Genomic DNA, 27,902 nt, shown 5'->3' on the forward strand with positions numbered 1-27,902 from the left:
ATGGCGCCAGGTAACATCTACATGCAGTGTGAAGAACCTGAGATCAAAAACAACATGCTTGACAGGACATCAAGGAAATCAGGTAATGGACAGCTCTGGGTTGGATTCCCAAACTGCTACAGAGAGCCAGTGTGGTGTAGTGGTTAAGAGTGGTGGTTTGGAGAGGTGGAGTCTGATCTGGAGAACCGGGTTTGATTCCCCACTCCTCCACATGAGCGGTGGAGGCTAATCTGGTGAACTGGATTTGTTTCCCCACTCCTCCATATAAGTCCAGCTGGGTGACCTTGGGCTAGTCACACTCTCTCAGCCCCACCTACATCACAGGGTGTCTGTTGCAGGGAGGGGAAGGGAAGGTAATTGTAAGCCGGTTTGAGTCTCCCTGAAGTGGTAGAGAAAGTCAGCATATAAAAACCAACTCTTCTTCTTTTACATCTTAGCTGGGTTTTGAGGAAAGGGCTTGGTTGGTCAGGTCTTACTGCCATTTCAGAGCCAACTAGAAGGCTCGTTGAAAATTAGGGCTATGGGACATGTGCACACTGTGCACAGCGTTCTTCCCTTTGAGGTCTCTGTGGCAGGAAAAAGCTTTACTCAAGGGAGAAGTGTGATATCACTTTGGTACTTGCTTCAGTGATATTAGTGACAAAATGCCCAGTTGTGAGTCGGAATGAGCCTCCCTGTGCAGATGCGAAAGGCTCTGTGAAAATAAATATAATCACATAAAGTATTGTGCAAGTGTTATGTGTGCGTGTTATTTGCCATGATGTTGCTTCTGGCCTTCAAAATGTCCTAACATTAACAGCCTTGCTCAGGTGTTGCAAACTGAGGGCTATGGCTTCCTTTATTGAGTCAATCCACCTCATGCTGGGTTTTCTTCTTTTCCTACTGATTTCGATTTTTCCTAGCATTATTGTCTTTTCCAGTAAGTCTTGTCTTCTTATAAGGTGACCAAAGTACAATAGTCTCAGTCTAGTCATTTTAGCTTCTGGGGAGAATTCAGGTTTGATTTGATTTAGAACCTGCTTATTTGTCATTTTGGCAGTCCACGGTATCCATAAAACTCTCCTCCAACACCGCATTTCTGATGAATCAAATTTCTTCCTGTCAGCTTTCTTCATCATCCAACTTTCACACCCATATATAATAATGGGAATACCATGGCATGAATTATCTTCATCTTGGTCTCCACACCCGCTTCCTGACTACCTCATCTCCTTCTGATCTGTTCCTTGCTCTTCCCATTCTGTTCAGTCACGTCTGCTCTTAGTTCCCTTCATTTCCCTCTTTCTTGGTCACTTTCTGCCATTTTGCTTCTCCTATTCTTAGGTCAGGATGTCCTTTCTCGCCCTCAAGTCAGCTCTTACTTGGTGAGGCCCTGCTTTCTCTATTTTATGTTGAAAGCAAATGACCCATTGTTGCTTAATAGTGCAGGGAACATTTGCACGAGCCATTCATCACTGACTTTATTCTTATCCTATCAGGGACACAGCTGCTTCCTGCTTTCGTAAGCCTGAGTCAAGTGCCAAAATGGACCAGCATCTTTTGCTGGAATCAGCAATTTTCAGAAGTCTCTTGAATGTGCTGTCTACTATTCACTGGTAAAAGTGATTGGGGCTAAGCATTGCACAATCAATACAAACTAGTACCATTGTATAACAATCTAACCATCGTACAATGCCATCCTAAGCAGAGTCACGCCCTTCTAAGGCCACTGAAGCCTTAGAAAGGTGTAACTCTGTTTAGGATGGCACTAGTAGTCATCATCATCATTACCTTTATTAGGCATTTACATCAGCATACAATAAACAGAGTTGCGAAAACGGTTAAAACAGGTTACATTAAAATGACAGTACTTAGAAGTACGAACAAACTGCTTGCGAATCCTTTGTGCAGACAGGAGAAAACTAGCTACTTGTTGGGTGACAGAGGGGTTTCTATCAGATAAAAGGTACATCACCAACTGCTGATCTGAGAGACTCTGATCACTGGGCAGTAGGGGTTTAATATAGGTATTCTTCGGCCTTATGTAAAGCTGGCAGTACAACCGCACGTGGGTTAAGTGTTCAGGATCCCCAGTCTTGCATGGACAATACCTATCAATAAAAGGGATTCCTTTGTATCTTCCTTGTAGAATAGCTGAAGGAAGAATGTTAAGTCTAGAGAGCATGAAAACTCTGCGAATGTCTGGTGACTCCAAATAAGACAAGTAGGAAACTGTAGCTCCATAAGTCCGAGTAATACCATGAAACATGGGGGAACAGTGTCTATCAGCTAGGGAGGTTAGGGTCTGCATTTCTAGATCTAGTACGCGCTGACGTATCAATCTAAATGCTTGCTCTTTCCCAAGCATCAAAAGAGAATCAAATGGAATACTGACAGACTTGATTTTCCTGATAATTAATTTTGACCACTGGCTTATGTAAGAATCTCCCAGCAGTGCAGGAATATAACCAGGATATTCAGTTAGAATGTGCAGACGTAACCAGAACTTAATGGTCTGGATCTAGTCTCCAAAAACCCCTGTCCTGTCTCAAGGCACAGAGCCGCATACCCTATGCAATTGGGGACACCAAGAATACAGCATAAGAAAGTGGACTGAATCCTCTCAATGTCCTCATTAAAGGCACTTACCCAAATAGGAACTCCATATAGGAGTTGGGAGATGGATTTAGCCTTAAACATTCATAAGGCAGCAGAAACTAATTGGCCACCATAGACATAAAAGAAGCGAATTGTGGCCTCATTATTACGTTTAGCTGAGGACACAGCATAGTTCCTGTGAGTTGTCCAATTGCTGTTGTATTGGAAATTCAGGCCCAAGTATCTGAATTGTTTCACTTGTTCAATTTCGTGCCCCTTAATTGTCCAACTGTGACGTCTCCAAAATTTAGAGAAGACTAGGATCTTAGATTTCTTGTAATTGATGGATAATAAGTTGGCATTGCAAAAGCTTACAAACATGGACAGCAGCCGTCTTAGCCCCTTCTGTGTTAGTGATAATACCACAGCATCATCAGCATACAATAGTAGAGGGATGGAAGAAGGGCCCAGCTTGGGGAAGTGGCCATCTACTGTACTTAACGTTGAATCAAGGTCATTTATAAAGAGGTTAAAGCGATAGGGGGCCAACACACACCCCTGTTTCACTCCCTGGTTCGTAGAAATCTCTCTAGTTAGCTCACCTCGTGAGCCATGACGAACCTGGCAACTAGTTGTTAAGTGCCATTTTTGGACAAGGAAAAGAAGTCTCTTGTCTACTGAGGTTTTGCTCAGCTTGTCCCACAGGAGTTTCCTGGGTATAGAATCAAAAGCACTCTTTAAGTCAAGGAAAGCTGCAAAACGTTTCTTCCCACCAGGGCCACTGTATTTCTCAGCAAGATGGGCTAGGGTATCACAGTGGTCTAAAGTAGAACGACCAGTGCGGAACCCAATCTGTTCCCTACCCAGGATTTTAAAACTAGTCATCCATAAAGAAAGTTTATCTAAAAGGTGTCTTGCATATAATTTGCCAATGATGGACAGGAGGCTAATGGGGTGATAGTTATCTACCAGATGTGAGTCACCTTTTTTAATAAATTGGGACTATTATAGCCCTAGTCCAAGCTTTGGGCATCCTCCCTGTTGTATCAATAAGAGCAAAAAGAGTAGCAAGGGGGGAAGCCCACCATATCAGATTTTCTTTGAACAATTCAGGGGGGAGACCATCAGGTCCTGGGGCCTTCCCCATTTTGACCTGGTTAATCAGGGAAATAATTTCACTGCGGCTCACAGGAGGCCATTCAGGGAGGTCTGAAGGACCAGGGTCTGATAGATCAGAACAGCTGTCTGTATCAGTGAAAAAGATTTTAGTAAAATGGTCCTTCCAAACTTGAGCTGGGATTAGACCATCAAGGGAACCCGATCTCCCAGAGAGAGCACTTGAAACAAAGGCCCAAAATTGATTATTATTATTATTCAGTGATGCATTGTGTAGTAATTTCCATCTTTCTTTGAGTGCTAGGTTGGGGGTTTTTTTGCAACAGTAATCTGAAGCTGCTTTTTAAGTCTAAAATAACTGACAGGAAGAATTTTTGCTCCACTGGTTCGATATAAGTGGTATAAAGACCGTAACTGGGTTTTTAAGATCTGACAGTCCCGGTCAAACCAGGGGGTTAGTTCGCCAGTACTTTTTCTACTATTATGTGCTGAGGATTGTGTCTGGAGGATGGAATTAATATTGCCAGTAAGGTTATCATAAAGAGAAAGTGCTTGAATTACATCAAAGGCACCAGTCAGTTCCTGCTTGAGTTCGGTCAAAACTCAGGAATGAAGAAGCCCTGAGATATTTTCAGACACTGATCGACTCACTAGTAGTCTCCTCCAGGGGACCTTGGGAATTGTAGGTAGCCGGCTCAAGGTTGACTCAGCCTTTCATCCTTCCAAGGTCAGTAAAATGAGTGCCCAGCTTGCTGGGGGTAAAGTGTAGATGACTGGGGAAGGCAATTGAAAATCACCCGTAAACATAGTCTGCCTAGTAAACGTCAGGATGTGACATCACCCCTTGGGTTATGAGTGACCCAGTTCTCGCACAGGGGACCTTTACCTTTTAATGGTGCTGCAAAATCTCTGGCCTTTTATGCAGGGATGTTTCCATGTGGTCACCCCCTGTAAATCTGGGGTACCTCCCTAATATATAAAGCTTGCGGATTTATTTCATCACCAAACTTGTCAGCATGGCATGTCCCACTATACTATTACAGGCAACAGTTACTCCCCATTTCCAGTGAAGGTTTAGTTCCCACCGTTGCACACCATTTGCTTGATGCATTTTTGTTGTCCACAGGTGGTTTCCTGTTGCAGAGTTGCAGATGTTGTTCGGAAGGAACATCCATATCAATCCTTTACATTGCAAATGCTGTGCTGTTTCTGCTGTGGATCATAACCACCATCGTTATAAGTGGAAAACGTATGGATTTTGGATAAAAAGCTGCTATATTTCAGCCTATTCTGAAAGCACCATCATGAGGGGAAGGCACGGTCATGGGGTGGGATGGAAACGGCAGACTTTTGAATATGATAGAACATAATATATATATCTAATAGCAATGGGTGGTAGCCCCACATGGATTAAAAAATCCACACACCAGGGCCACTCACAGCTAACATACAGGCTTCTGCAAACCCAAGGGACCTCCTAGGTTAGCAGAAAAATCTATGCCATTTATGCATGGGAGGTTTTGCCTTGGATTTGCTGGTCTCTAGATGCACATTTTCCCCATTCGAATTCTCAAAATTCAAGAATAAGCCCCCATGCAGAGTTCTGAGAATTCGGATCAGAAAAATGTGCATCTAGAGAGTGGCAAATCCAAAGCAAAACCTCCCGTGCATAAATGGCCGCAGTGTTTTTATGAAAAAATGGGGGATAACCCCTCCCCCTAGTACAAGCAATGTCTTCATGTGCAGACACAACTGAGAACAAGAGTAGCGACATATTGGATTGCTGTAGCAACCTAATGTGCTACATAAAAATGTGATGGCGGTGGCCACCGTGGTTTGAAGAGAAGACTTTCGGAAGTCTGCCTGCTCATCACCCTGACTAACTGATAGTGCAAGAAGGAGGTTGGCAGCAAGTGGACAAGTATGAAGGGCAGTTGAGAGGAAGAGCCAAGGGGAAAGCAGCAGAAGGGGCCTGACAGTCCAATCAGGAACCACTGGGGGAGGACAGGAAGAGGAGCAAAAGAAAGTGTTTGGACAGGGATTAAGGGGGAGATAGAAATCAAAATAATAAATGAAAGAAATAAAAGGTGGGAATGGGGAAGTAGAGAAAATAAAGGATGGAGCAGCATAGGCTGAACAGGAAGAAGCCTGAAGTGTTTTCTTATCTATTGAAGCCCACTTTCCCACTTTTACTTGCTGCCCTGAAGGTCTGGCTGCTAGTCCTTTCTTGCCAACTGTTTGAACAACAGCCTCTTCATCCTTCTGAGCAGTAGAAGCCGTTTCAGCCAGGTGGTCCTGGGATAGGGTTGCCAGGTCCCTCTTCGCCACCAGCAGGAGGTTTTTGGGGTGGAGCCTGAGGAGGGCGGGGTTTGGGGAGGGACTTCAATGCCAAAGAGTCCAATTGCCAAGGTGGCTGTTTTCTCCAGGTTAACTGATCTCTATCAGCTGGAAATCAGTTGTAATAGCAGGAGATCTCTGGCTAGTACCTGGAGGTTGGAAACCCTATCCTGGGAAGCATTAAAGGCCCTTGCACAAGCTGCAGCAGTTGGACTAGACTAGCTGTGTCTCAGAGTAAGCAAGAAAGGCTTCTTGGGTTCAATGATAACTTGATTGTATTATTTGTATGTTGTTTTAGATTCCGAGACGGCCAAGGAACTGGAACAGCTGCATGGCAGCCAAACTCTGCTGAGTTCAAATGGTAAAATATAGCTTTTCTGTGTCGGCTCTCCTCGTTCTGCGTCTGTAGGCAAGCTACATGTCACTTATTTATTTATTACTATTGATTTACAAAATTTGTCTTCCGCCTTGCTACTCTTACAAGGGCCACCAAAAACCTCCGTGATAAAAACCACATTTTAAAGCCATCACCCCCTCCCAAACACACGTCATTAAAACAAACACAGAGTTAAAATAGATACAAAACATAAAACAGCAATTAAAGCATTGGCTAGAAAGGAGGAATCATTGAGGGAATGCCCAATGAAACAAAAAAGTCTTCACCTGCTGGTGGAAGACAGCAACAGAAGGGGACAGACAGCCCTTCCAGAGAGTTCCAGAGCTTTGATGCCATTACTGAGAAGAACCTCTCCCAGGTTGCCACCAGCCTAATCTGGGGAGATGGGGTAGGGTTGCCACCGGAAGGGGACCTTTGGGGAGGAGCCTGAAGAGGGTGGGTTTGGGGGAGGGGAGGGACTTCAATTAGACTTACCAGGTTCCTTTGCTCCATCGGTAGGAGCGCGCGACACGCCTACGTCACTTCCGGGTTTACTCGGAAGCAACGCGGATGTTTCTGCGGAGGTTGCTAGAGTGTCTGCGTCGCTTCCGGGTAAACCTGGAAGTGATGTGGACGCAGCGCACGGGCAGGCATGCATGCATTTCCCGCCGGCCCTCAGCTGGTCAACGGGCAGCCCAGTGGATTGGCGGGATTTTACCCACCACCACCGGGCACCTGGCAACCCTGACTTCAATGCCGTCAAGTCCAATTGCCAAAGTGGCCATTTTCTCGAGGTGAACTAATCCTTATTGGCTGGAGATCAGTTGTAATAGCAGGAGGTCTCCAGCTAGTACCTGGATGCTGGCAACCCTAAGGTGATGGCACCTAAAGTAGGTCCTCCAAAGATTATGGCAGTTGTCAGACAGGTTCATAAGGGATTAGGCAGTCCTTCAGGTAGGTTGCTCCCAAACCATATAGGGCTTTGAAAGTCAACACCAGCACCCTGAATTGTGCCTGGAAACAAACCGTTAGTCAGCGTAGATGGGCCAAGATTGGAATTATATGGTCCTTACACCCCAGTCCTGTTGGCATCCTGGCTGCAGCATTCTATACCAGCTAAAGATTCTGAACACTTCTCAAGGGCAGCCCCATGTAGGGTGCATTGCAGTAATCTAATCTTTTGCTCTGTTCCTATCCTCTAAGTGGGAACCAACTTTTAAAGGGACAAATAACGCACATTTGGAGTCCAATATTAATAATCTCTGCTCTCTGTAAGATCGTGACAAAATGAATGCAGGATGGGAATGGCTTTTCGAAGTGGTAGATAAAACAGTTCCCAAAATATAATTTCAGTTCCTCTGTATTTGAAACCTGAGGTTTTCTTTTGTGCAACCATGGCTTTTCAGAGAACTGCTTTGTTTGTCATTTTGTACACTGAGTTGTATTCCATAGAACATTTCTGCTTGTGCAAGAACTCTTGAAGAAACAGTATACTTCAGCAACCCTTTCACTCTAGTAATGATCTTCTTTAACCAAAGCATATCACTTATCCAAGCTGGACTGTAACGACTGCATGAAATAGCCACTTTCGGTGGCACAGCCCTGTTGGAGGCAATGGGAGATTTTCCCCATTTCCTCCATTTTTATTTTTATTTTTTTTTAAATGTTGCCTCCGCAGCAGCTGGGAAGAGTGGGTGGCAGCAGTGTGGCTGCGCTGCTCCCGACCACCATGGATCTGCCCCCCCTTCAGGATTGGGTTGTAGGGCTTTTTCCTAACTAGGCATTTCCAGGTGTCTGTAGGCGATTTCATTATAGATCTGTTCTGTGGTATGGGCCATATAATAAGCCCCATCGAATGTGAACTGTTTCGGTGGGTCCTCTGCGGCTGCTAGGTCCTGGATGAAGCACTGCCTCTGGGCAGATAGTCCACGTTCAGCACTATTTTGCATCTTAGCTGTTTTCCACGGTCATTTAGAGGGTGGCATCATACAATCACCTTCACTTCTTCCAAAGCCATGGTCAAAATGTGTCCATGCTTTTACTTGGGTGGGTGGAGAACAGACAGGGAGATAACCTTTAAGGCCTTGTACAGCTTGGAGCCAGGGGACCTGAAGGACCATCTCCTTCCATATTATCCAGCCTGTTCATTTCAGGTGTCTATAGATCATATGCACATTCATATGCAACATCGTGATAATATACAGATCAAACGGCTCAGGTGGAGCTTTTGTATTGTTTCTTTTCACTTTAAGCACAATACGTGCCAAGGGAGTCAGCCAGTGTGTTCAACTGTAACAAGCCCTCAGTTGAATGTAAAGACATGTGTGAATCAGCCCAAAGTGGTTGGGATCGGAAGGACTGGTTAGCACTTTCAGTTTCTGGCCTCACTCCATCAAGATCAGTACAGAGTATCTGCTGGACGACATTGTTGACAGAAGCCAGAATATGACCAGCATGAACGCATTATGCTCATCTCGCTTTCTTCTGTTAGTGGAGGCGAGTGCAGGGTAGGAGAATGGTATCAGTTTTTCTATAGAAATGGATTTATTTGATAAGTTTATATGCTGCCTTCCTCCTAAGACTCAAAGCTGTTCACACTGACCACAGAGTTGAGATGTCTGTGAAGGGTGTGTGTATGTAAGGATTGCTTAACTCTTGTGGGTGTGTGTATGTAAGGATTGCTTAACCTACAACTTTTCTACTTCATCCTTCCAAGCATTTTTCTCCTTGTGGGATTCTGAATATAATTTTCAGGGCCATATTGCCATCTTGCATTATTTTTTGGGCGGGGGGAGGCTCATTGGGCCACATAGAAAAACATCCTTTCCTAGTAAGGGGAGATTTATCCAATACACATCCATTGTAGGTATTTTCCTTCCACCATGATATCTCCTCCCTTTTGCCATACTAATGACCTGTAAATGTAATTTTCAGACAGAAAAAATCAGCAACTTTACATTAAGTAAATATAAATAAGGGCTGATTCATAGACCATTTGGCTTTTGGTAATAGCTTGAAATTGCTGTGGGTATTGGCTTTCTGCCCACAGCCAACCAGTGTCACGTGTAGTCAAGGCCACAAGTGTGGCTGTATCTACATGTTCCTTGGTGCACGAAACTCACTGCAACAGATAGCAAGTTAGTGTGGAAATTCCCAGAGTAGCTAAGCCCATCAGTTTATCCAGACTAGGCCTACTACATAGCTTTGCCAGTTCTGTCAGAAGTGACTCATCAGCTGAAGTAAGAAGGTCCAGATCTCCCCAGAATGTATTTGCATTAAGGAGATGTAGATTTCTCTTAGCCCTCTGAGGTGCGAAATTCCCATTGTAACATAGAATACATCATGTGATGTAAAGGTGATCCCATATTCCGTCTACTTCATGTGCACCAAATTTTCCTTTGAAGGAAAGCCAGCGTCGTTTACCTCAGAACTGTTTAGCATAGGCATAAGGAAATTGCTTAAAAATAATAATAATAATAGATTCTGAACCAGGTCCTCCTACTAACTGTGAACTCTTGTATTTTCCAGACACCCAGATGGAGAAGAAACTGGGGATACTTCAATCTAATCAATCCGCCTATGGTGTGCATTGACTTCACTATGATCCTGAAATCCTACTGCAATCTATCTTTGCTCTCCCCCCTCTTTTCAGCCTCCCCAAGGACAATTAATTATTTCCCTCAGTCTTTACTAAGTATGCGTACCACTATCCTTTGTTAAATGGCCGGCTAATGGGTCATGGCCAATAGGTGACATTTCCTCAGGGGGGCTAATGGTAACTTTGGAGAAGCTTTTCCTGAACGGGGATGTACTAACACTGTGGGATTTGAGATTATGCTCTGCTAGGATAAGAGCCAGCATGGAGCAGTGGTTAAGAGTGGTGGTTTGGAGCGGTGGACTCTAATCTGGAGAACCAGGTTTGATTCCCCCACTCCTCCTCCACATGAGCGGCGGAGACTAATCTGGTGAACCGGATTTGTTTCCCCACTCCTCCACACGAAGCCAGCTGGGTTACTTTGGGCTAGTCACACTCTCTCAGCTCCACCCACCTCACGGGGAGGGGAGGGGAATGGAAGGGGATTGTAAGCCGGTTTGAGTCCTACTTAAGTGGTAGAGAAAGTCGGCATATAAAAACCAACTCTTCTTCTGAGTGAGATACAGTTACCAGTTCTCCTGCCACCCTCCTGCTATAACTGCTGTGGAGGAAAATGGGGGTGGGGGGAGTAATTGTGGTATTGGCTTGATGTCAATTATTGTGTAAAGAATAGGGCTTGGGGGATGCTAGCCCACGCCAATGCAGTGGTGTCATTTTTGGGTTTGTGCTAGAAGGCACATTGTGGCACTGGCACAATGTCAGTTCCCCCCCGCCCCGACTTTACCTGCTGGTTGCCAGTGTGAGAGACAAGAGAGCAGGTGGCAAGGTTTTTCTTTGGAGGGGGGTTCCAGAGCTGTAATGGAAACAGGGTTTACGTGTGTGTAACTGCATGTGTTGGATGTAAATATACACTCTCCTCTGTGACCAGATTTATTATCACAAAGTAGAGACGACACCAGGTTTAAGAAGCAAAGGGAGAAAAAAGCTTTTTTTATTTTGCCAGGCAAAAGAGGAAGACATTTCAGCCCTTTTCGGGTTCAAAAGTGAAAGTCTCCTAACAGACTCCGCCTAGTTCTCATATTTATACTTCTTCAGAGTTCTTTGTTCTAAGAGGATTTGAATATCTCCTCCTCTCAAATCCATCCTAACTCTGATTTCATTTTGTGGTCACATGTATATGATTTTATCTGTTATTTGGTGATATCTTGTACCAGATACGAAAGATCACCTGCTTTGTTCAGTTTAAGTTAGACAGGACTATTTTCTACTGACTTATATAAATAACCACAGCTTACAAATATAATAAAAAAATAACATTTTTCTAATATGCTAGAATTAAATTAATTAAAATCTTACACATCCCACAGTCCCCCCTCATGATTAAAATTAAAATTATTTTGAATCTTGATCATTTTATTATATTAACTTGCAATTTTAAAACAATAATGTAGACACAATGTTTCCCTAGCCACTTTTTTTTAACCCAAAGGACCAAATAATACATTAAAATGGCTTTTTAAAAGAGTCTCAAACATTTACTCTTGTTCTTTAGCTAGCAATTGTGCTTTGGTTTCCAAGTTTTTAATCATAAGTCTTGTTGATTTTTGAATAAAAATTAAGTTTGCCTGCAGGTTCGACTAACCACTTCGAGCCTCTTGCACTTGAGCTTTCTCTCCAGTTGCAGTGGCTTTGGCTGCCACGACGTCATTTACTGCCCTTTTGATTTCGGCCTTACACGGTGGTAGCACTTTTTTGCATCTGGATTAATGGACCCAGCCTTTTTTTTCATTTACCTTCACTGCGACATTTGTGGTGAAAAGAATTTGGAACGGACCCGTCTACCTGAGCTGGAGAGTAGTATGCTTTTAAGATTTTACAAACACCCAGTCTCCTATTAAAAAAGAATGGACAACAGAGTTTAGGGGGAGAGGTTGTACAACACAAGCCAGTTTTTGGGTTTCCTTTAAAGCTGCACTTAAAGTTTTTATATAGTTTTTTATATATTTGTTTCCAACCTTTTTATTGGGTGTTCCCTGATTTTAAAAATGCTAAAAGAGACATTTATACAGAGCTTTAAAGGGCAACAACTTGTGTGGCCCCCGGGCTAATATACGGATGCGTGTCAGTGTGATAGGCAATACATCTGACCATTTTAAATTAGTTTTTTTACACAAATTTTAATTAACATTTCTTTTTAGGGTCTGATTCATTTTTTTTACTGTCCTTGGTAACTGGGATCGCCAAGCCATGTAAAAACTATATTTTATTTTCATTTTTTTTTAAACTGTTTTATAACTTCCCTAACAAATAACCCCCTTTGTCTACATATACCCTTTGATATGTTACATGCTTTTGCTATGTGTTTTGTTTTTTGATAGATGCCCTTTCCATTGTATGATTGCAAGAATATTTTTGTTAACCCTGTTCCCCAGATGACTATTCTAGTGTAATTGTGTGAGGATGTGTGTGATGTGTACCCTTAGGCTTTTTTTTTAACCACCCCCCTCTTGTTTCTGTAGTCCCTACTTTTGCCATCTAGTTCCTTTTCTTTTTCAGTGCAGGGCCCTGTAGGTGGTAGTGTAAAAACTGGGGTTAAAGTCATTACCATATTACAGGATGTTGATTTTGCTGTAGTCACTTTTGCCACTTCATCAGCTCTGCAATTTCCTTTGGCCTCCTTGGTATGTCCAGTTTGATGTTATTGTCACTTGTAACTAAATATTGTCCAAAACCTGTAAAATCAAATTTTTATGCTTTACAGCTCTCCACTAGCTGTCAGGACTTTTTGTTCTTTTCAGATGTATTTATATGCTTGTACAACTCCAAAAGCATCTTTGCTGTCAGTATAAATGTTTACAGTCTTACCTGCTGCTTTAAGTAAGGCCTGGTTCAATGCATATAATTTGGCTGCTTGTGCTGAAAATGACGCTGGTAATGGCTTTGCTTCAAGCACTTCGCACTCAGTCACCAGGCTGTATTTACTTTGCCTTTTTCCACTCACCACTCGAGAAGATCCATTAATTTAAATTTTGAGATTTGCGTTGTGGATAGGCTTATCTACCCGTGCCATGGTGCACATATCTACAGTCTGTAGACAGTCAGTTGTTACAGGCAGCAGACTAGCAGGATTTTTGTAAGTCATTTGGCTCCTTTTTGTTGTAACAAAATAGTCACTGCATGAGGGCAAAACACTTTGATTGGATGTTTAATAGTCAATTTTTTGCTTCCTTTACAGCCAGGGCAGTTGCAGCTACTGCCCTCAAGCATGGAGGCCACTCTTGTGCCACTGGATCCAGCTGTTTTGATAAATAAGCTACAGGTCTTTCAGTTTGTGTAAGGACCCCCGCCATGCAACCCTCTTTTTGCAGGTCAGGGATACCCAGAGCTGGTGCTGTTATCAAAGCTTGCTTCAGCTCTTTTTACTTATGTGCATTTTCAGGTTCCCACTACAATATTTTTGGTTCCTCATCATGGCATATTTTTATAAAGTCTCTGGTTAGTTTACTATATTCTTTTATTCACTTATGACAAAATTTTAATATTTCCAAGAAGGACCTTAGCTGTTTCTTAGTTTGAGGGAGTGGCATGCGATAAATAGTCTTCCCTGTGTTATTTTGTGTTCCAAATAAATTACTTCCCTTTGGGCTACTTGGAGTTTTTTTTTTTTGAGACCCTATATTCTTTCTGTCTTAAGAAATTCAGCAATGAGATTGCTCCCTCTAACACCAGTTTTTCTGTTTTTGCAGAGATTATTTGGATTCTTTCACCTCAGGAGAAACAGGTCCTTAGAGTTGGCATCCAGTGGAATGCTAAAAAGGCATTTTTCAAATTTGTCACACTAAACCATACATGGTGTCCTGATGGGGTGTACAGGAAAGTGTGAGGATCTGACACTATTGGATGCCCATGTTGAACAATCTCATTAATTTCCTTTAAATCCTCAACTAATCTCCATCCTCTTCTCTTTTTTCTTTTTTACCTGGCTTTTGGCAATGCCAGAATAGGGATGTTGTTTCCCATTTGTCAGCAACTGCTGTACTACTGGTAATTTTAACTGGCATTTACGCTCCCAGTCAAAGGTTACCTGTATGGGTGAAATGTTCAACTGGCCTGCATTGTCATCTTGCACTTACAGCATTTGTTTACAAATAATATATATATCTTTTTTTTTTTAATTAATGATGCCACTTTTATGTTATAACAACATAAAAACAGAAAAACATAAAATAAAAAGACACTGTCCTTCAGTGTTACTCCTCTGAAGATGCCGGCCACAGCCGCTGGCGAAAGAAAATTCTAAGACCACGGTTACACAGCCCAGATAACCTATGAGAACTAATGAACTTTGACTGTGAAAGCCTTTAATAATACCCTGGCTTTAATTTGACTGTGTTTTAAAACACTTAATATATTAACATGATTTTTCCGTCTCTGGAGAAAACAGGCACCTAGCATCACCAATATCCATCTCATTGAATAACCATAACTATCCTCTCTCTTTATAAACCCTTTTGCTTTCCTCTTTTAAAGTCTTTCCCAACCATACATAACACCTTTCCTCAGCCCTCTTAAGCCACAACACTTGCCCCTTTACAACACACTCAAAACATGCTCTAACTTTTTCATAACTTACTTATTCCCTCATATTAATACACATTGCCTTTCCACCTTGTAAGCATTTCCAGTCTGTTTCTTTTTCTTATAAAGTTTGATACAGTTCACAAGACTCTGCTTTCCAAATTCCAAACACTTTTGACTTGACCCCTCCTCCTGCGTTCAGCAAGAGGGCTGGTTCAGTCAGAGTTAACTTAAAATTCCTTTTTTTTTTTTTAAATTTTGTTTTACATTTTAAACTTCAGAGAAAGAAAGGATCTTCTGTTAACAAAACAGTATTGCTGCCTTGATTTACGACCAGTCTGAGAGAGAAAGAACAGAAACACTTTGAAGCGGAGAAAGGAGGGGCATGGGGGATTTTTTCTCTTCCAGTCTCTTCCTCAGAAAGAAGACAACCAGATTACTTTTCTCCCAGCAAAGAACAGATTTTCAACAGAAAACAACAACAACACACACAACAAAACCAGACTACTCAAACAATTTGATTTTCTTTCGGCAACACAGTTTGAAGGGAGGAGGGAAATTCCTTTTGGCTGACGCCGTTCAGTATCCCAGGCTGGCCCCATAAAAAAATAAACACGTTAACATTTGTCAAATAATTACATAACCCTTTATAAAATACTTCACAGAAAGAGAGGACATATAAGAGAGGACAAATCACGCTGGACAAGACAAAAGACAAAGCTACGTTCCCTTTTCTAGGCATTTACCTCTTCCAGTGCCCTGGAGGCAACTGGAAAAATTCCAGATCAGCACAGGATTTCACAATCCCTGCTCTTGCTTTTTACACTGACAATAAAATACCATTGGCTGAACCCTCTGTTACAGCCCCCGTTACCATTCCAACTCAGTGGCGTCCCACTGAGCCCCTTATCCATGGTGGCGTTGCTTCTGCCTTCTCCTCTTAGAAGGGCTTACCTCTAAGATCTGCCCCACCATTAAGGTCCCGTAATTCCTTTCCGCGGTTCCTTACCTCCAGCCCGTTGCTTTTCCTGGGTCGGTTTAAAAGTGGGACTCTGCAATTGCACTCACCCCCAGATGCTGTGTCTGCCAAGCTTGAGGACCAGCGAAATCGCCGGGTGCACCTGTCCTACAAAACTTCGACACCCGTCATCTGTGAGCAGTTGACAACCAGATGTCCCCTGGGGTGCCATAAATCTGTTGGATGTAAATATACACTCTCCTCTGTGACCAGATTTATTATCACAAAGTAGAGACGACACCAGGTTTAAGAAGCAAAGGGAGAAAAAAGCTTTTTTTATTTTGCCAGGCAAAAGAGGAAGACATTTCAGCCCTTTTCGGGTTCAAAAGTGAAAGTCTCCTAACAGACTCCGCCTAGTTCTCATATTTATACTTCTTCAGAGTTCTTTGTTCTAAGAGGATTTGAATATCTCCTCCTCTCAAATCCATCCTAACTCTGATTTCATTTTGTGGTCACATGTATATGATTTTATCTGTTATTTGGTGATATCTTGTACCAGATACGAAAGATCACCTGCTTTGTTCAGTTTAAGTTAGACAGGACTATTTTCTACTGACTTATATAAATAACCACAGCTTACAAATATAATAAAAAAATAACATTTTTCTAATATGCTAGAATTAAATTAATTAAAATCTTACACATCCCACACATGTGCGGAGTCATAGAGTCATAGAGCTGGACAGGCCATACAGGCCGTTTAGTCCAACCCCCTGTTCAGTGCAGGATCAGGAGTCCACACTGTTGGATTAGCTGCAGGGTTATTAGTTGTTCTGCCTGCTGCGGGACTCTATTTGCTTTCACTCTTTTTATATTGACAAATAGAACAGACCAATTACAAAGACACTGTAAATGTCCAACACTCATTGTAGTGAGAAAATCTTTAGTATTAAAACATATTTTTGTTTGTGTTAAGAAAGAACCATTTATAGGCCTTAACTTATAGTTTAAAAATCATATCAAGGCCTAACTCTGGCTTTTAGCCTTCAGCTGCTTCTAGTAACCCCATCTTCAAATTAGGGCCTGTGATCTTGAAAGAACTTAGATAGGTGCTTGCAATTGCTTTCCGGGACACAAAGGCCTTTTAACTAGCAACAAAAATGTCTGCTAGATTAAGGGAAATTGTTCAGGCAAACAAAGCTTCACAGACAAGCAATTGTCAGCTAACATATTAAGAACAGAAAGTTTCACAGCAAGGCAACAGGCCCAGCTCCAGAAAGCTTGTAAAAAAAGCTGTTGAAGATTCTCTTTCCCATGGTTTAGCGTATAAAAGTCTCGCGAGATGCCCTGTTTCTTTATCATTCTGAGGAAAGAATTCAGGCTGTAAGCCATCTTTCTTCGGACTGATCCAGAGCGCTCTGATTGTCTTTTGTCTGTATGTTTTGCAACTTAATAAGTATTGTTTTATGACTTTGTCTTATAAATTTCTTGTAAGCTTAATAAATCTGTCTGGTTCACTATCATAACGTCTATGTTCTATGTAAGTTTTCTGATTATCTAAAGGTGACTGGTGTGCTCTATCTGTGTTATCTTTGTTATCCTTTGGCTATTGCTTTTGGTAAGTAGAGCAGGCTGGGGAATTCCAATTTCAAAGAACCCAAGGGAGAACTAAAAATTCTCCCGTCACTCATCAAAATAAAATTGAACCTTAAGAGCTACTCCTGGGCTTCTTACTTCTTGGAGGAAAGCGTGGAGAATTTAACAGTATCTTTTCTCCATACCTGGTGACTAGTGTGACAGTCATTGTAATGTTTGGTTTTCTTCCAGCATCACAGATGAATAACAACCTGCAGAAATGGAACGATTCTCAGACTAAACAAATACAGAATGGTAAGTTCACTTAGGCTGAAATCCTAAGAACACTTTACCGGGACTAAATAAAATGGGCCTTAATAAAATGGGACTCAGTAAAATGGGACTTAATTCCAAGTAGACTTACTTAGGATCGCTCCCTTAGTGGGCAGTTTTGTGACTTGATTTCTCTTGGGAAGGGTTTGAATGGGTCAGGTTTGTAGGAATCTCAGGGATAGGATTTCTTATGGGCGTTGGCTAGACTCTGCTCCAGTGTGAACAACCTAATTTCGCTATCAATGAACGGTCAAAACAGATTTCCATGTTTTAGAACTCACCACACCTATTAATAGTCTATTTCTGAAAAGTAGCATGTTCCACTTCTGAAAGTTCTCCTGCTGTCACTGTTGCTCATATCTTAGAAAAAGTTTTTTCCTCCGGTCAGTTGTGAGCAAAGTTCATCACCAAATATGAGGGTTCAGCTATTAGCAATGGTAGTGATTTCCTAGGGCATCTTCAGCAAGACAGGCCCTCTCTGTTCATCCATAAATTTCTCAAGAGGATTATAGCTATACCGATGAGGGTGTGTGTGCTAAGCTGATCAAAACTTGTGATTGATTAATCATAAGTCTTTTTCTGGTTAATTCACTGATTCAAAGTAAGAATGTTTTTGTATCTGATTTGTATCTGATACAAAAGGAGGCATAAACTAGTTGACAGTTTAATAAACCAAATCATTTTTACCTCTTACTGTGTTAACACCACAGAACCAAAACAGCCTACCAATTCAAACTTGTATTCATGGGATTTAATTGGCCTCTGTCAACTGATAAAATCAAGCATCAGACCTAATTCTCTCTGTGTCAGGATTTCCCCCCCCCCCACTTTACACAGGATATGGTGAATCACATGATTAAATGCTACTCTGTACCAAACTTCCCCTAGAACTTTCCCCTTTTTCCTATGATAGGAAGAAGGGTTGCTGCTTAGCCTTAACTCCCAACATTCTTATGAGGGGGAATGTTTGTGTGTGGAAGTACATTAAGCCCTGTGATTCATCATCCGCAGTCTGAAGTTCCACAGCCTCCCTAATAGATTGTGTGTGTACAGTGCCGTCAAGTCGCAGCCGACCTATGGCGACCCCTTATGGGGTTTTCAAGGCAAGAGACTAACAGAGGTGGTTTGCCAGTGCCTTCCTCTGCACAGCAACCCAGGTATTCCTTGGTGGTCTCCCATCCAAATACTAACCAGGGCTGACCCTGCTTAGCTTCTGAGATCTGACGAGATCAGGCTAGCCTGGGCCATCCAGGTCAGGGTCCCTAATAGATTACCACTTCAGTAAAAACTAGGCCTGAAGCTTTAACAGTTAACTGATTAATCGGTGGAGACTATTTTCAATGACTGGGCTATGAGGTGGTGTCTATGCCATCCCCCTTATGGTTCAAATAGCAACCCCAGAGATGAGGAATAGAGACCCCAGAAACAGCATGGGGAAAGGTTTATGCTCCCATTTCACAGCCCAGCTCCTATAATATTCTCCTAGTAGGGAGAAGGCATACACACAAATAGGGTTGCTAACCTCCAGCTGGTGGCTGGAGACCGCCTGCTGTTACAATTGATCTCCAGCTGATAGACACCTGGAGAAAATGGCCACTTTGGCAATTGGACTCTATGGCATTGAAGTCCCTCCCCTCTCCAAACCCTGCCCTCCTCAGGCTCCGCCCTAAAAAATCTCCAGGTATTTCCCACTCTAGAGCTGGCAACCCTATACATAAAGCAGATCTCAGAAAGTCTGTTCTCAGAATTTGGGATCAAACTTATGCACCATGTTTTTACAGAATCTTAATCTTTATTCTAGTTTTAAACACAATCTAAAACATGGGTATCTGGAAGTGAAAGATTCAGGATGTACAGAAAGCAGCCTGTGGCAGCCAAGATATCTATAGATCTAATTCTGATGTGTACCTTTTGCTTGTGGATACTTAAATCTGAAGATAGGGGGCACACTAAATTTGGGGTACTCCCCAAGTTTGCAGAAAAATCTGAAAATTGTTTTTTTTAAAAAACAGGGATTAAATCCCCTTTATTTTTTAAAAAAGTGTTGTCTGTGCATGTGCAGACAACGTAAAAACTTACTTCCTCACCAGTCTGGGAGCAGCAGCAGTGGTGGTGGCCATGTGGGGACAGAGAGCCACAGTGGGCCCAGCTACAGAGGCTGGGGGTCTTGCTGGGTCCGGGAAAAGTGGGGATGGGAATGGTAAGAGGGGGAAAATACACTGGGGGGGTTACATCCCCCCCAAACAAGAGGTTTGTCTGTGCCTGCCCTGAGGCAGCGAAGCGACAGGCAGGCAGGTGGGAAGGTTGCTGACGCTGTTGTAGGAGGAGGGAAACTGCCGGGAGACTCACCGCTGGTGGTGGTGGTGTGTGCGGGTGGGGTGGGGTGGGGGAGGACGCTGCTAGGCAGGCAGGGGAGTCGCCACTGCCATTGTTACTGTGGGGGATAGGGTTGCCAACTGCCAGGTAGTAGCAGGAGATCTCCTGCTAATTCAACTGATCTCCTGCCGATAGCGATCAGATCACCTGGAGAAAAATGGCCGCTTTGACAATTGAACTCTATGGCATTGAAGTCCCTCCCCTCCCCAAACCCCGCCCTCTTCAGGCTCCCCCCCCAAAAAATCTCCTGCTGGTTGCAAAGAGGGACCTGGCAACCCTAGCGGGGGAAGAAGCTGCTGGGTGGGCCTGGGGGGAGGGAAGATAAAGATAAAGGAGGAGGGATTAGTTGGGGGAGAGAGAAAGAAGAGGGTTTGACTTGGGGGAGAGAGAGAAAGAAAGATGAAGGGATTAGCTGGGGGAGAGAGAAAGGAAGAAGGAGGGATTGGCTGGGGGGAGAGAGAAAGAGAAAGAAGGGGGAGGGGAGAAGGAAGCAAAGGCCCCCTCCCCACAAGTTTCTTGTGGGTCACCACTTGTACATATGTATATCACAGGTCTGAACCCCACTCTTCCATTACTATTGATAGTTTCAAAAAGAATGTAGGAGACCTACTTGTAGATTTTCTGTTTTTGCACTTAACCTCAGTGAGAAAGTGAGAATCAAGTCCTGATTGGTTAGTCTACAAAGTAAAGAAGAAATTGTTAAAAAACTTGTTTTGGAATAACTTTTGCAGTATATACCAATTGCATCAGACCGAGTTCACCTTCTATTTGATTTTCTCCCAAAATATTGTTCCTAGTGACCAACAAGCTGGGTGATTTACAGTCTGAGAATGAAAAGATCTGGAATGAGTTGCTTAAAGTAGTGAGTGTACTTCATAAACTAAATGGTAAGATACAAAACTCCTTTGCTGCTGGACTAATAAAATGCTGTTCCTTCATTGTCACGGCTTACTCCCCTGCTAGTAGGTACTATGCGTCAGGAATCTGAGGATAGAAGGAATGATTAGTGAGTGCATACTGCTTCAGGCCAGTATGGTGTGATAATGAACACCTTGAGAAGAGTCTGCTGCATATGAAAGCAAAGCATATACAGATTTATTTGAGTATAGTGTATGACAAACAGGGAACCCATAAGGACATGCAGAGAGCATCTTATCTTCCCCTCTCCCACTATTTCCTCTTTCCCTTCCATGAAAGCCATTGGCCAAAAACGCATGGTCTCTTAACCCACTTTATTCCCCATTTCAGCCAGGATCAAATTTAGCCGGGCTGGGGGCGGGGGAACTGTACGCATTACCTTGAAGAGCAGGGACGAATATGTATATCGATCCAAGTAAACAGAAAATGCGGGAGATGAGAAATTCTTGTTTAGTTTGGCACGCCCCCATGCCCCCGGTGATTGGTCATTTAAACTTGACCAATGAGGGCCTTCCCCGCCCTGGGAAACGACTAATCACTGGGGGCGGGGGTGTTGCAAGTTAAACAGGAACTCCACGTCTCCCGCATTTTCTGTTTACATGGATGGATTTGCATACAGTTTTGTTCCTGCCTGTTCAAGGTAATGCGTACAGTTTCCCCCCAGCCAGGGTAAATTTGATCCTGGCTGAAACGGGGACTAAAGTGGGTTAAGGGACCATGCGTTTTTGGCCATAGCCTCTCTCCTTTTCCTGCTTCCTTTTCTCCTCCCACCCAGCAGCCACCCTGCCTTTATTTCATCCCCTGACTTAAGCTTTCACTCCTTTCCTCCCCTGGCAACCTGTCAAATTCAAATTCAAAAACCTTTATTGGCATATAAGATTGTTCCAGGTATTCCAGAATTAGTCAAAATAACAAAACTTCAATATCAAAGTCTAATAATAGACATGAATGAAATGGGGTATGCCGGAATACAGTGGATATAAGGTATATATAAAAAATGAATGTGTACAAGTAACAGAAATAGCAGCTATTATCTTTTTTGTTTAATTTTTATCGTTAAAGCTTGCTTCAGAAACATGGCTACTATTTCAGTAATTTCTGAATCATACCCACTCATTAAAAGTCTAAACAAGGAGTGGCAACCTCTCCCTGAGAAAACTATGACCAAATTGCACAGTTCTGGCTGCCAGCCTTGGCCCAGTTATGTGGTGGCAACCCACAAGGACTTGCAGGATGCACTTCAGTTTCCCCTGCATCCCTTTCCCCTTCTCCTTGCAACCCCCATATCCTCAACTTTCTCTGCTTTCTTCTTGCGTTCCCATCACTCACCAACCTACTCTTATCTGCCCCCCTTCAGCTAGATTTATTATTTATTTACTACATTTATACCCCATCTTTCCCAACAATGGGGAGTCAAAGCAGCTTTCATATTTTTCCTGTCGCCCATTTTATCATGACAGTAACCCTGTGAGTCTTCTCTCAACCAACTGAGTCTTCTCTCAAAAGCCAAAATAGCCCTAGAAAAGGCCCTGCTCCCTCCTCCTATCTTTTAATGACAGAAACCAAGGCTTTTAGCAGGTAATACTGTTGTGGTATCCTAGCAACACCCACAACAGCTGCTAAGAGGGCATTCATTTCTTAAAACTACAGGCACTGCTTCTATTATTTATTTTCTATGTTTTTAAATTTCAGATTTTTCTGCAAACCTGGGGCTTTTTCAGGTTTGAAGAAAGATCTGTTTTGTCTGTTCATGGCTCCAGTCTCTGGATTTAAGTATCTACAGATCTGGCCATGTTGAGAATTAGATAGATTGATGATTGCTTTATATACTTTCTCTGTAATTTGTAGCCTCAGCCTGCAAGATGTGTCCAGAGGGTTGGTTGATGCACAGAGGACAATGCTACTATTTTCACGAACAGTCGATGCACTGGTCTTTAGCGAAAACGTTCTGTGAGAATCAAGGTGGCTACTTGGTTTCTATCAATGACAACTCTGAGCAGGTAATTCAAGGATGTTCTGCACTAAATGAGCATGTGTTTTCCATTTATTGTGGCAGAGATATTGCATCTCCTGAGTGCCCAAAGCACATTTTTATGTGTGAAAACATGGTACTTCAGTGCTGCTGTGATAGCTACATAGAATGTTTTTGTGGAAATGTCACAGGCACCTGTTAGATATAGTTTTTAACATAATTAGTGATGCTTTGAACTATTCCTTATTAGGAATTATTTGTGTTTGGCCTGTTTAATTGAAAATATCTACGTCCCACTTTTCTCCCAATCAATGGGACTGAAATACAAAACACTTGGAGAAAGAAGGAGAGAAAGAGAGCTGGTACATTTCAGGGTTCCTTGGGGTTCTGCATACCCCCTGCAAGAACCCTATCACTGCAGGTCAGGCCGTCCAAAGTCAGGATGTGTTTGCTTGAGTTGACTGTGCACAAGTAGAGGGGATGCTCGTGTATGTCCACATGAAGCTTGTTGCTTTAAGAAAGAACAGGCTATGCTTCATTGGTAAAGAAATCCATACTGACTTGCAGAGACAAAAACACATGTTGATCTCTGTAAACATACCATGGCTATTTGCTCTTGCTATCCAAAGAGTGGTGAAGGGGAGGGGCAGTGGGTGAGCTTGCCAATTGCCATCCCTGGAGCACAGTAGCTTGAAGGTGCTAAGGTGTGATACATCAGGCTTTGAGTATTCAAAATATAAGGAAATCAAATGAACAAAAATAGAAAAGAGTATACACATGTCTATTCAAGCACCAGGCTGAGCAAGGATACAAAGAAAAGGTAAAAACACACAATCCTATTAACTATAACCTCTGTCCTTATCCTAAATGTTTAATTAGATTAGGCTAGTACCTTTGAAGTTCAATGTACCCTTGAAGTTGCAACATTTAAAAAACTCCATCATTACCTTGTTCTCAGTATGGGACTTCTCCCATTGTCCCTCAACATATGGTCAAGACGGAGTCCCTAGGATGCTTTCATCCATGCTGTATAATGCACTTTCAAACCACATCCAATGCACTTTGCAATTGCATTTTACTGTGTGGAATGGGGAAATTTATTTGCAAAAAAATAGCTAAGAGCTAGAATGCACTGTGCTTGGGAGATAGATGACTCATCTCCTGTAGTTTTCCTTTTGCCATTCTTTCACCAACCTGCATTCTTCTGGAGCATGTGTAAAGTGTATCCTCCTTTAATAAAATACCTAGAAATGCTTTCTAGGGTAGAAAGCATTTCTCCACAGAGTAGGAGCTACAATAGAAAAAGGAATGGGCAGTTGATGCAGGCCAACTTAAGTGGGAAAAGAGCCAGCAAGTAACAGCATGAAGACTGCAGTTGGTGTGAAGGGACAGTCCTTTAGATATTTGAGTCCTAGACTTAGAAGGACTTTAAAGGACATAACCAGCAAAATGTCAGCAAAAATGGCCTTGGAAAGCCACCTTCCATGGAGGTGGGAAAAGGCGCAAAAGACAGCTGTGTTGCTGCACTGCAGTGAAATGGCTGCCCTGGTCCCATGCAAATGAGCTGGCATGCCCAGCTCTGTCTGGAGAAGCCAAGCTGCATTGGCTCATCAGCCCTGCATGGGGCCAAGGTAGCCAGCTTGCTTGTGGTGGCAGCAGCTCACCTGCCCCATCCAGGGCTGGGGTAGCTGGCTTACTTGCAGCAGTGGCTTTCCTGCCCTGTAGAGGGTGAGGGCCATTGACTCACCACAGATGTGGCTGCAGGGGCCCGCAGCTCACTGCAGTGGCGGCCCTGGTAGGTTGAATGTGCCCCCCCCGCATGGCCATTGGCTCACTGGGATTTTTTTCTGGCAGCCTTCATGGCCAATCTGCCCCTGCTGTCAACCAATGTTGTTGTTTTAAGGTAGACAAGATCTGTTCCCATTGTCTAGCTTTGACAGTAATCAAGCTGCCACATTCTGGACCAGCTGCAGTTTCCAAGTTGTCTTCAAGGGCAGCCCAACATAAAGCACATAACAGTAATCTGTGTAATTCAAAGCTGTATAATTCAAAGCTGTGGTCTCCTCCCTAGCACAGTACTATTAACATTGCATGCAAGAGGTCAGTTGCAGATTGTACCTTGGTATAGTACAGTTAAATAATGTAAATGGGTTCATGTTTCAGATGTTTCTCCAATCAAATAAAAAAAACATTAACTATTGGATTGGTTTAAACGATATAAAAAGTGAAAATAACTTTGTCTGGGTGGATGGTAGTCGTCTAACATATAGGTAAGTCTAGTCATATGTGCACATATTTATTAGCACCCTTTTTATAAATGCTCTGGGGTTGGGGATCTGAGAACCCATTGCCTTGCTAGAGAATCATATACCCAGGGCCCAGGAGTGAGATGAACCAGTTCCCCCCATTTCTGAGCAATTCAAACCCCAAACGTTCCTTTGTTAGGTAAAGGTAAAGGTCCCCTTGTGCAACCGATGGGGTGACGTCACATCCCGACATTTCCTAGGCAGACTTTGTTTGCGGGGTGGTTTGCCAGTGCCTTCCCCAGTCATCTTCTCTTTACCCCCAGCAAGCTGGGTACTCATTTTACTGACCTCGGAAGAATGGAAGGCTGAGTCAACCTTGAGCAAGCTACCTGAAACAAACTTCCATTGGGATCGAACTCAGGTCGTGAGCAGAGCTTGGACTGCAGTACTGCAGCTTACCACTCTGCACCACTGGACTCCTATTCCTTTGTTATCCTATCCAAATTCTGTATCCAAATGACCTGAATTGAGTTACTACTAAAGAAAGCAACATACCCTTGATATCCAGATAGATACTTCAAACAAAAATATTCAAGTAAGGGATAGGCTGGAGGTTTTAGTCAGGAAAGTTGACTCATCATTACTGGTATGTTCATTTAGTATTGACAATCTGCTACAGGGCCAAAGCTGGAGTTTTGCTTGACAGAGGCCTGGAGAATATCTCTAGGGCTGGTGAAGAGATTTCCCTTGCAGGTTGAACACACTGTATTGAATACATGAAGCTGCCTTCTACTGATCAGATCCTTGGTCCATCAAAGTCAGTATTGTCTACTCAGACCCGCAGCGGCTCTCCAGAGTCTCAGGCAGGGGTCTTTCACATCACCAACTTGCCTGGTTCCTTTAACTAGGGATGCCGGGGATTGAACCTGGGACCTTCTGCATGCCAAGCAGATGCTCTACAAACTAAGCCACAGCCCCTCCCCAAGGCAAGGCAGCCTGTAGCACTGAAGAGACATCTTCTACAAGTGGCTCTGTGGTTCTGGGCACTTCCTGGTCCCTCTGATCCTCTTCAATCACTGACCTTGGCTCCTTCCCTAGGGATTCTGAGTCAGAATCCCTGAGTAGGCTGGAAAGGGTCATGACAGACTTTTGTTATTGAGTTTTGTATATGGTTTTGTTTCCTTATTTTTTCTTTTATTAATTGTTTTGTTTCTGTAACTCTACTTTGTTACTATTTCTCATTGGTTTCAATGGAAGACCTCCCCATCTTTTCTCAGGTCTATAACTTTGTCCAGATTTTCAAACTGAGCAAAATTCAGTGGGACTGTAGTATTCCCAAGGACACCCATGTTGCCAAATGTCAGATAGATGGAATAAAGCACTACCCCTCCTCCCTTGAGTCAATGAAAGGCACCAATGTTTAACATTGAAGTCTATGGGAGGATTGATAGGAAAGATTATAAACAGTAACACAGACTCTCTCATAATACTAGAACGTGGGGTCATCTGCTGAAGCTGGAGGGTGAGAGATTCAAAACAAATAAGAGGAAGTATTTCTTCACACAATGCATAGTTAAATTGTGGAACTCCCTGCCCCAGGATGTGCTGATGGCTGCCAACTTGGAAGGCTTTAAGAGGGGAGTGAACATGTTCATGGAGGAGAGGGCTATTCATGGCTACTAGTAAAAATGGACACTAGTCATGATGCATACCTATTCTCTCCAAGATCAGATGAGCTTGCCTATTATATTAGGTGCTTTGGAACAGAGACAAGACAATGCTGCTGCAGTTGTCTTGTTTGTGGGCTTCCTAGAGGCACCTGGTTGGCCACTGTATGAACAAACTACTGGACTTGATGGACCTTGGTCTGATCCAGCATGGCCTTTCTTATGTTCTTATGGCAGCCACTTAGCTTGAAAACCAGTAGCATGAGGAAGAGGTAGACTGACAAGGGAAAGGCATTTGGTGGCACAAGAAGGGTACAGTAGCAAGGCAGGAGAGCCTTGAGGTACATTTGTTTGGATGGGGGTTAAGGTTTGGAGAGCAGCATGCAAGTGGAGGGAATGCAGACTGCAAGGCAAAATTTGGCACACTGAGGAAGAGGTAGACTGATAAGGGAAAGGCATTTGGTGGCGCAAGAAGGGTACAGTAGCAAGGCCGGAGAGCCTTGAGGTACATTTGCTTGGATGGGGGTTAAGGTTTGGAGAGCAGCATGCAAGTGAAGGGAATGCAGACCTCAAGGCAAAATTTGGCACACTAGGGCAGGCACTGGAAGAAGAGAGGAAGGACCTTTATCCTTCATGACTGGAATGTATGTAATCCTAGCGGATACAGCTTGCAGTCAGCCAAGAAAACCCAGAACCTGTCTCCTCCCTAAGGAACATAGTGCTCTCTCTATGCCCGTGTCAGTAAAATGCTGCCTGCTTTGTAAAAGTGAAACCAATAGAGGCAGAGACTGCAATTACTAGAGAAACCAGAACAAAATGAAAGAAAATCATAGTTTTTTTTTCATTATAGCCTGTTTAGATGGGGATTTTGTTTCATTTACCTATTAAGTGGAATAATTATGGAACACCCCACTTGTGTAATTATTGCAACTAACAATGAAAGAAATGCACAAGGCTATTTCTGGGAAAGAATGTGGAGGTTTTGCAGACCCAAACTCTCAATGATGTGATGTAGCCCAAAGTGAAGGGCGTTTCTCCACACAGCTCATTGCTGGGAATAAGAGTGTTCTCCTAATCTTGTGTAAAAACAGACTCCCAGGAATTTTACTGACACTTCCATCACTTTTCTTCCACAGCCACTGGTCTCTTTTTCAGCCTGATGATTATGACAGCGGTGAGGACTGTGGTACGATGAAATACAGTGGCTATTGGAATGATTATGGATGTGGTAACACATTGGAAGGCTGTATTTGTGAAATGTCATGGGATTGCCAATAG

At 43.0% G+C, this 27,902-nt stretch overlaps 1 protein-coding gene across 1 annotated transcript; it reads left to right on the top strand.

Annotated features, from left to right (window-relative positions):
• Nucleotides 1-27,902, top strand: LOC130493383 (CD209 antigen-like protein C). Its single transcript, XM_056867103.1, has 9 exons — nucleotides 1-82; nucleotides 4,820-4,942; nucleotides 6,329-6,391; nucleotides 9,935-9,988; nucleotides 17,365-17,427; nucleotides 20,619-20,708; nucleotides 22,588-22,739; nucleotides 24,875-24,981; nucleotides 27,761-27,902. Exons 1-9 carry the CDS (start codon nucleotides 1-3, stop codon nucleotides 27,900-27,902), a joined length of 876 nt encoding a protein of 291 aa, XP_056723081.1.

Source organism: Euleptes europaea, chromosome 1 (genome assembly GCF_029931775.1).
Source record: "Euleptes europaea isolate rEulEur1 chromosome 1, rEulEur1.hap1, whole genome shotgun sequence".
NCBI lineage: Eukaryota > Metazoa > Chordata > Lepidosauria > Squamata > Sphaerodactylidae > Euleptes > Euleptes europaea.

What these genes read in the sequence shown, in the direction of transcription:
- LOC130493383 (XM_056867103.1), top strand. Translation starts at nt 1, where the DNA reads ATGGCGCCAGGTAACATCTACATGCAGTGTGAAGAACCTGAGATCAAA. An exon ending in CAGGACATCAAGGAAATCAG is followed by an intron (nt 83 to 4,819) that starts GTAATGGACAGC and finishes TGTTGTCCACAG; the next exon opens with GTGGTTTCCTGTTGCAGAGT. An exon ending in ATCTAATCAATCCGCCTATG is followed by an intron (nt 9,989 to 17,364) that starts GTGTGCATTGAC and finishes GTTTTCTTCCAG; the next exon opens with CATCACAGATGAATAACAAC.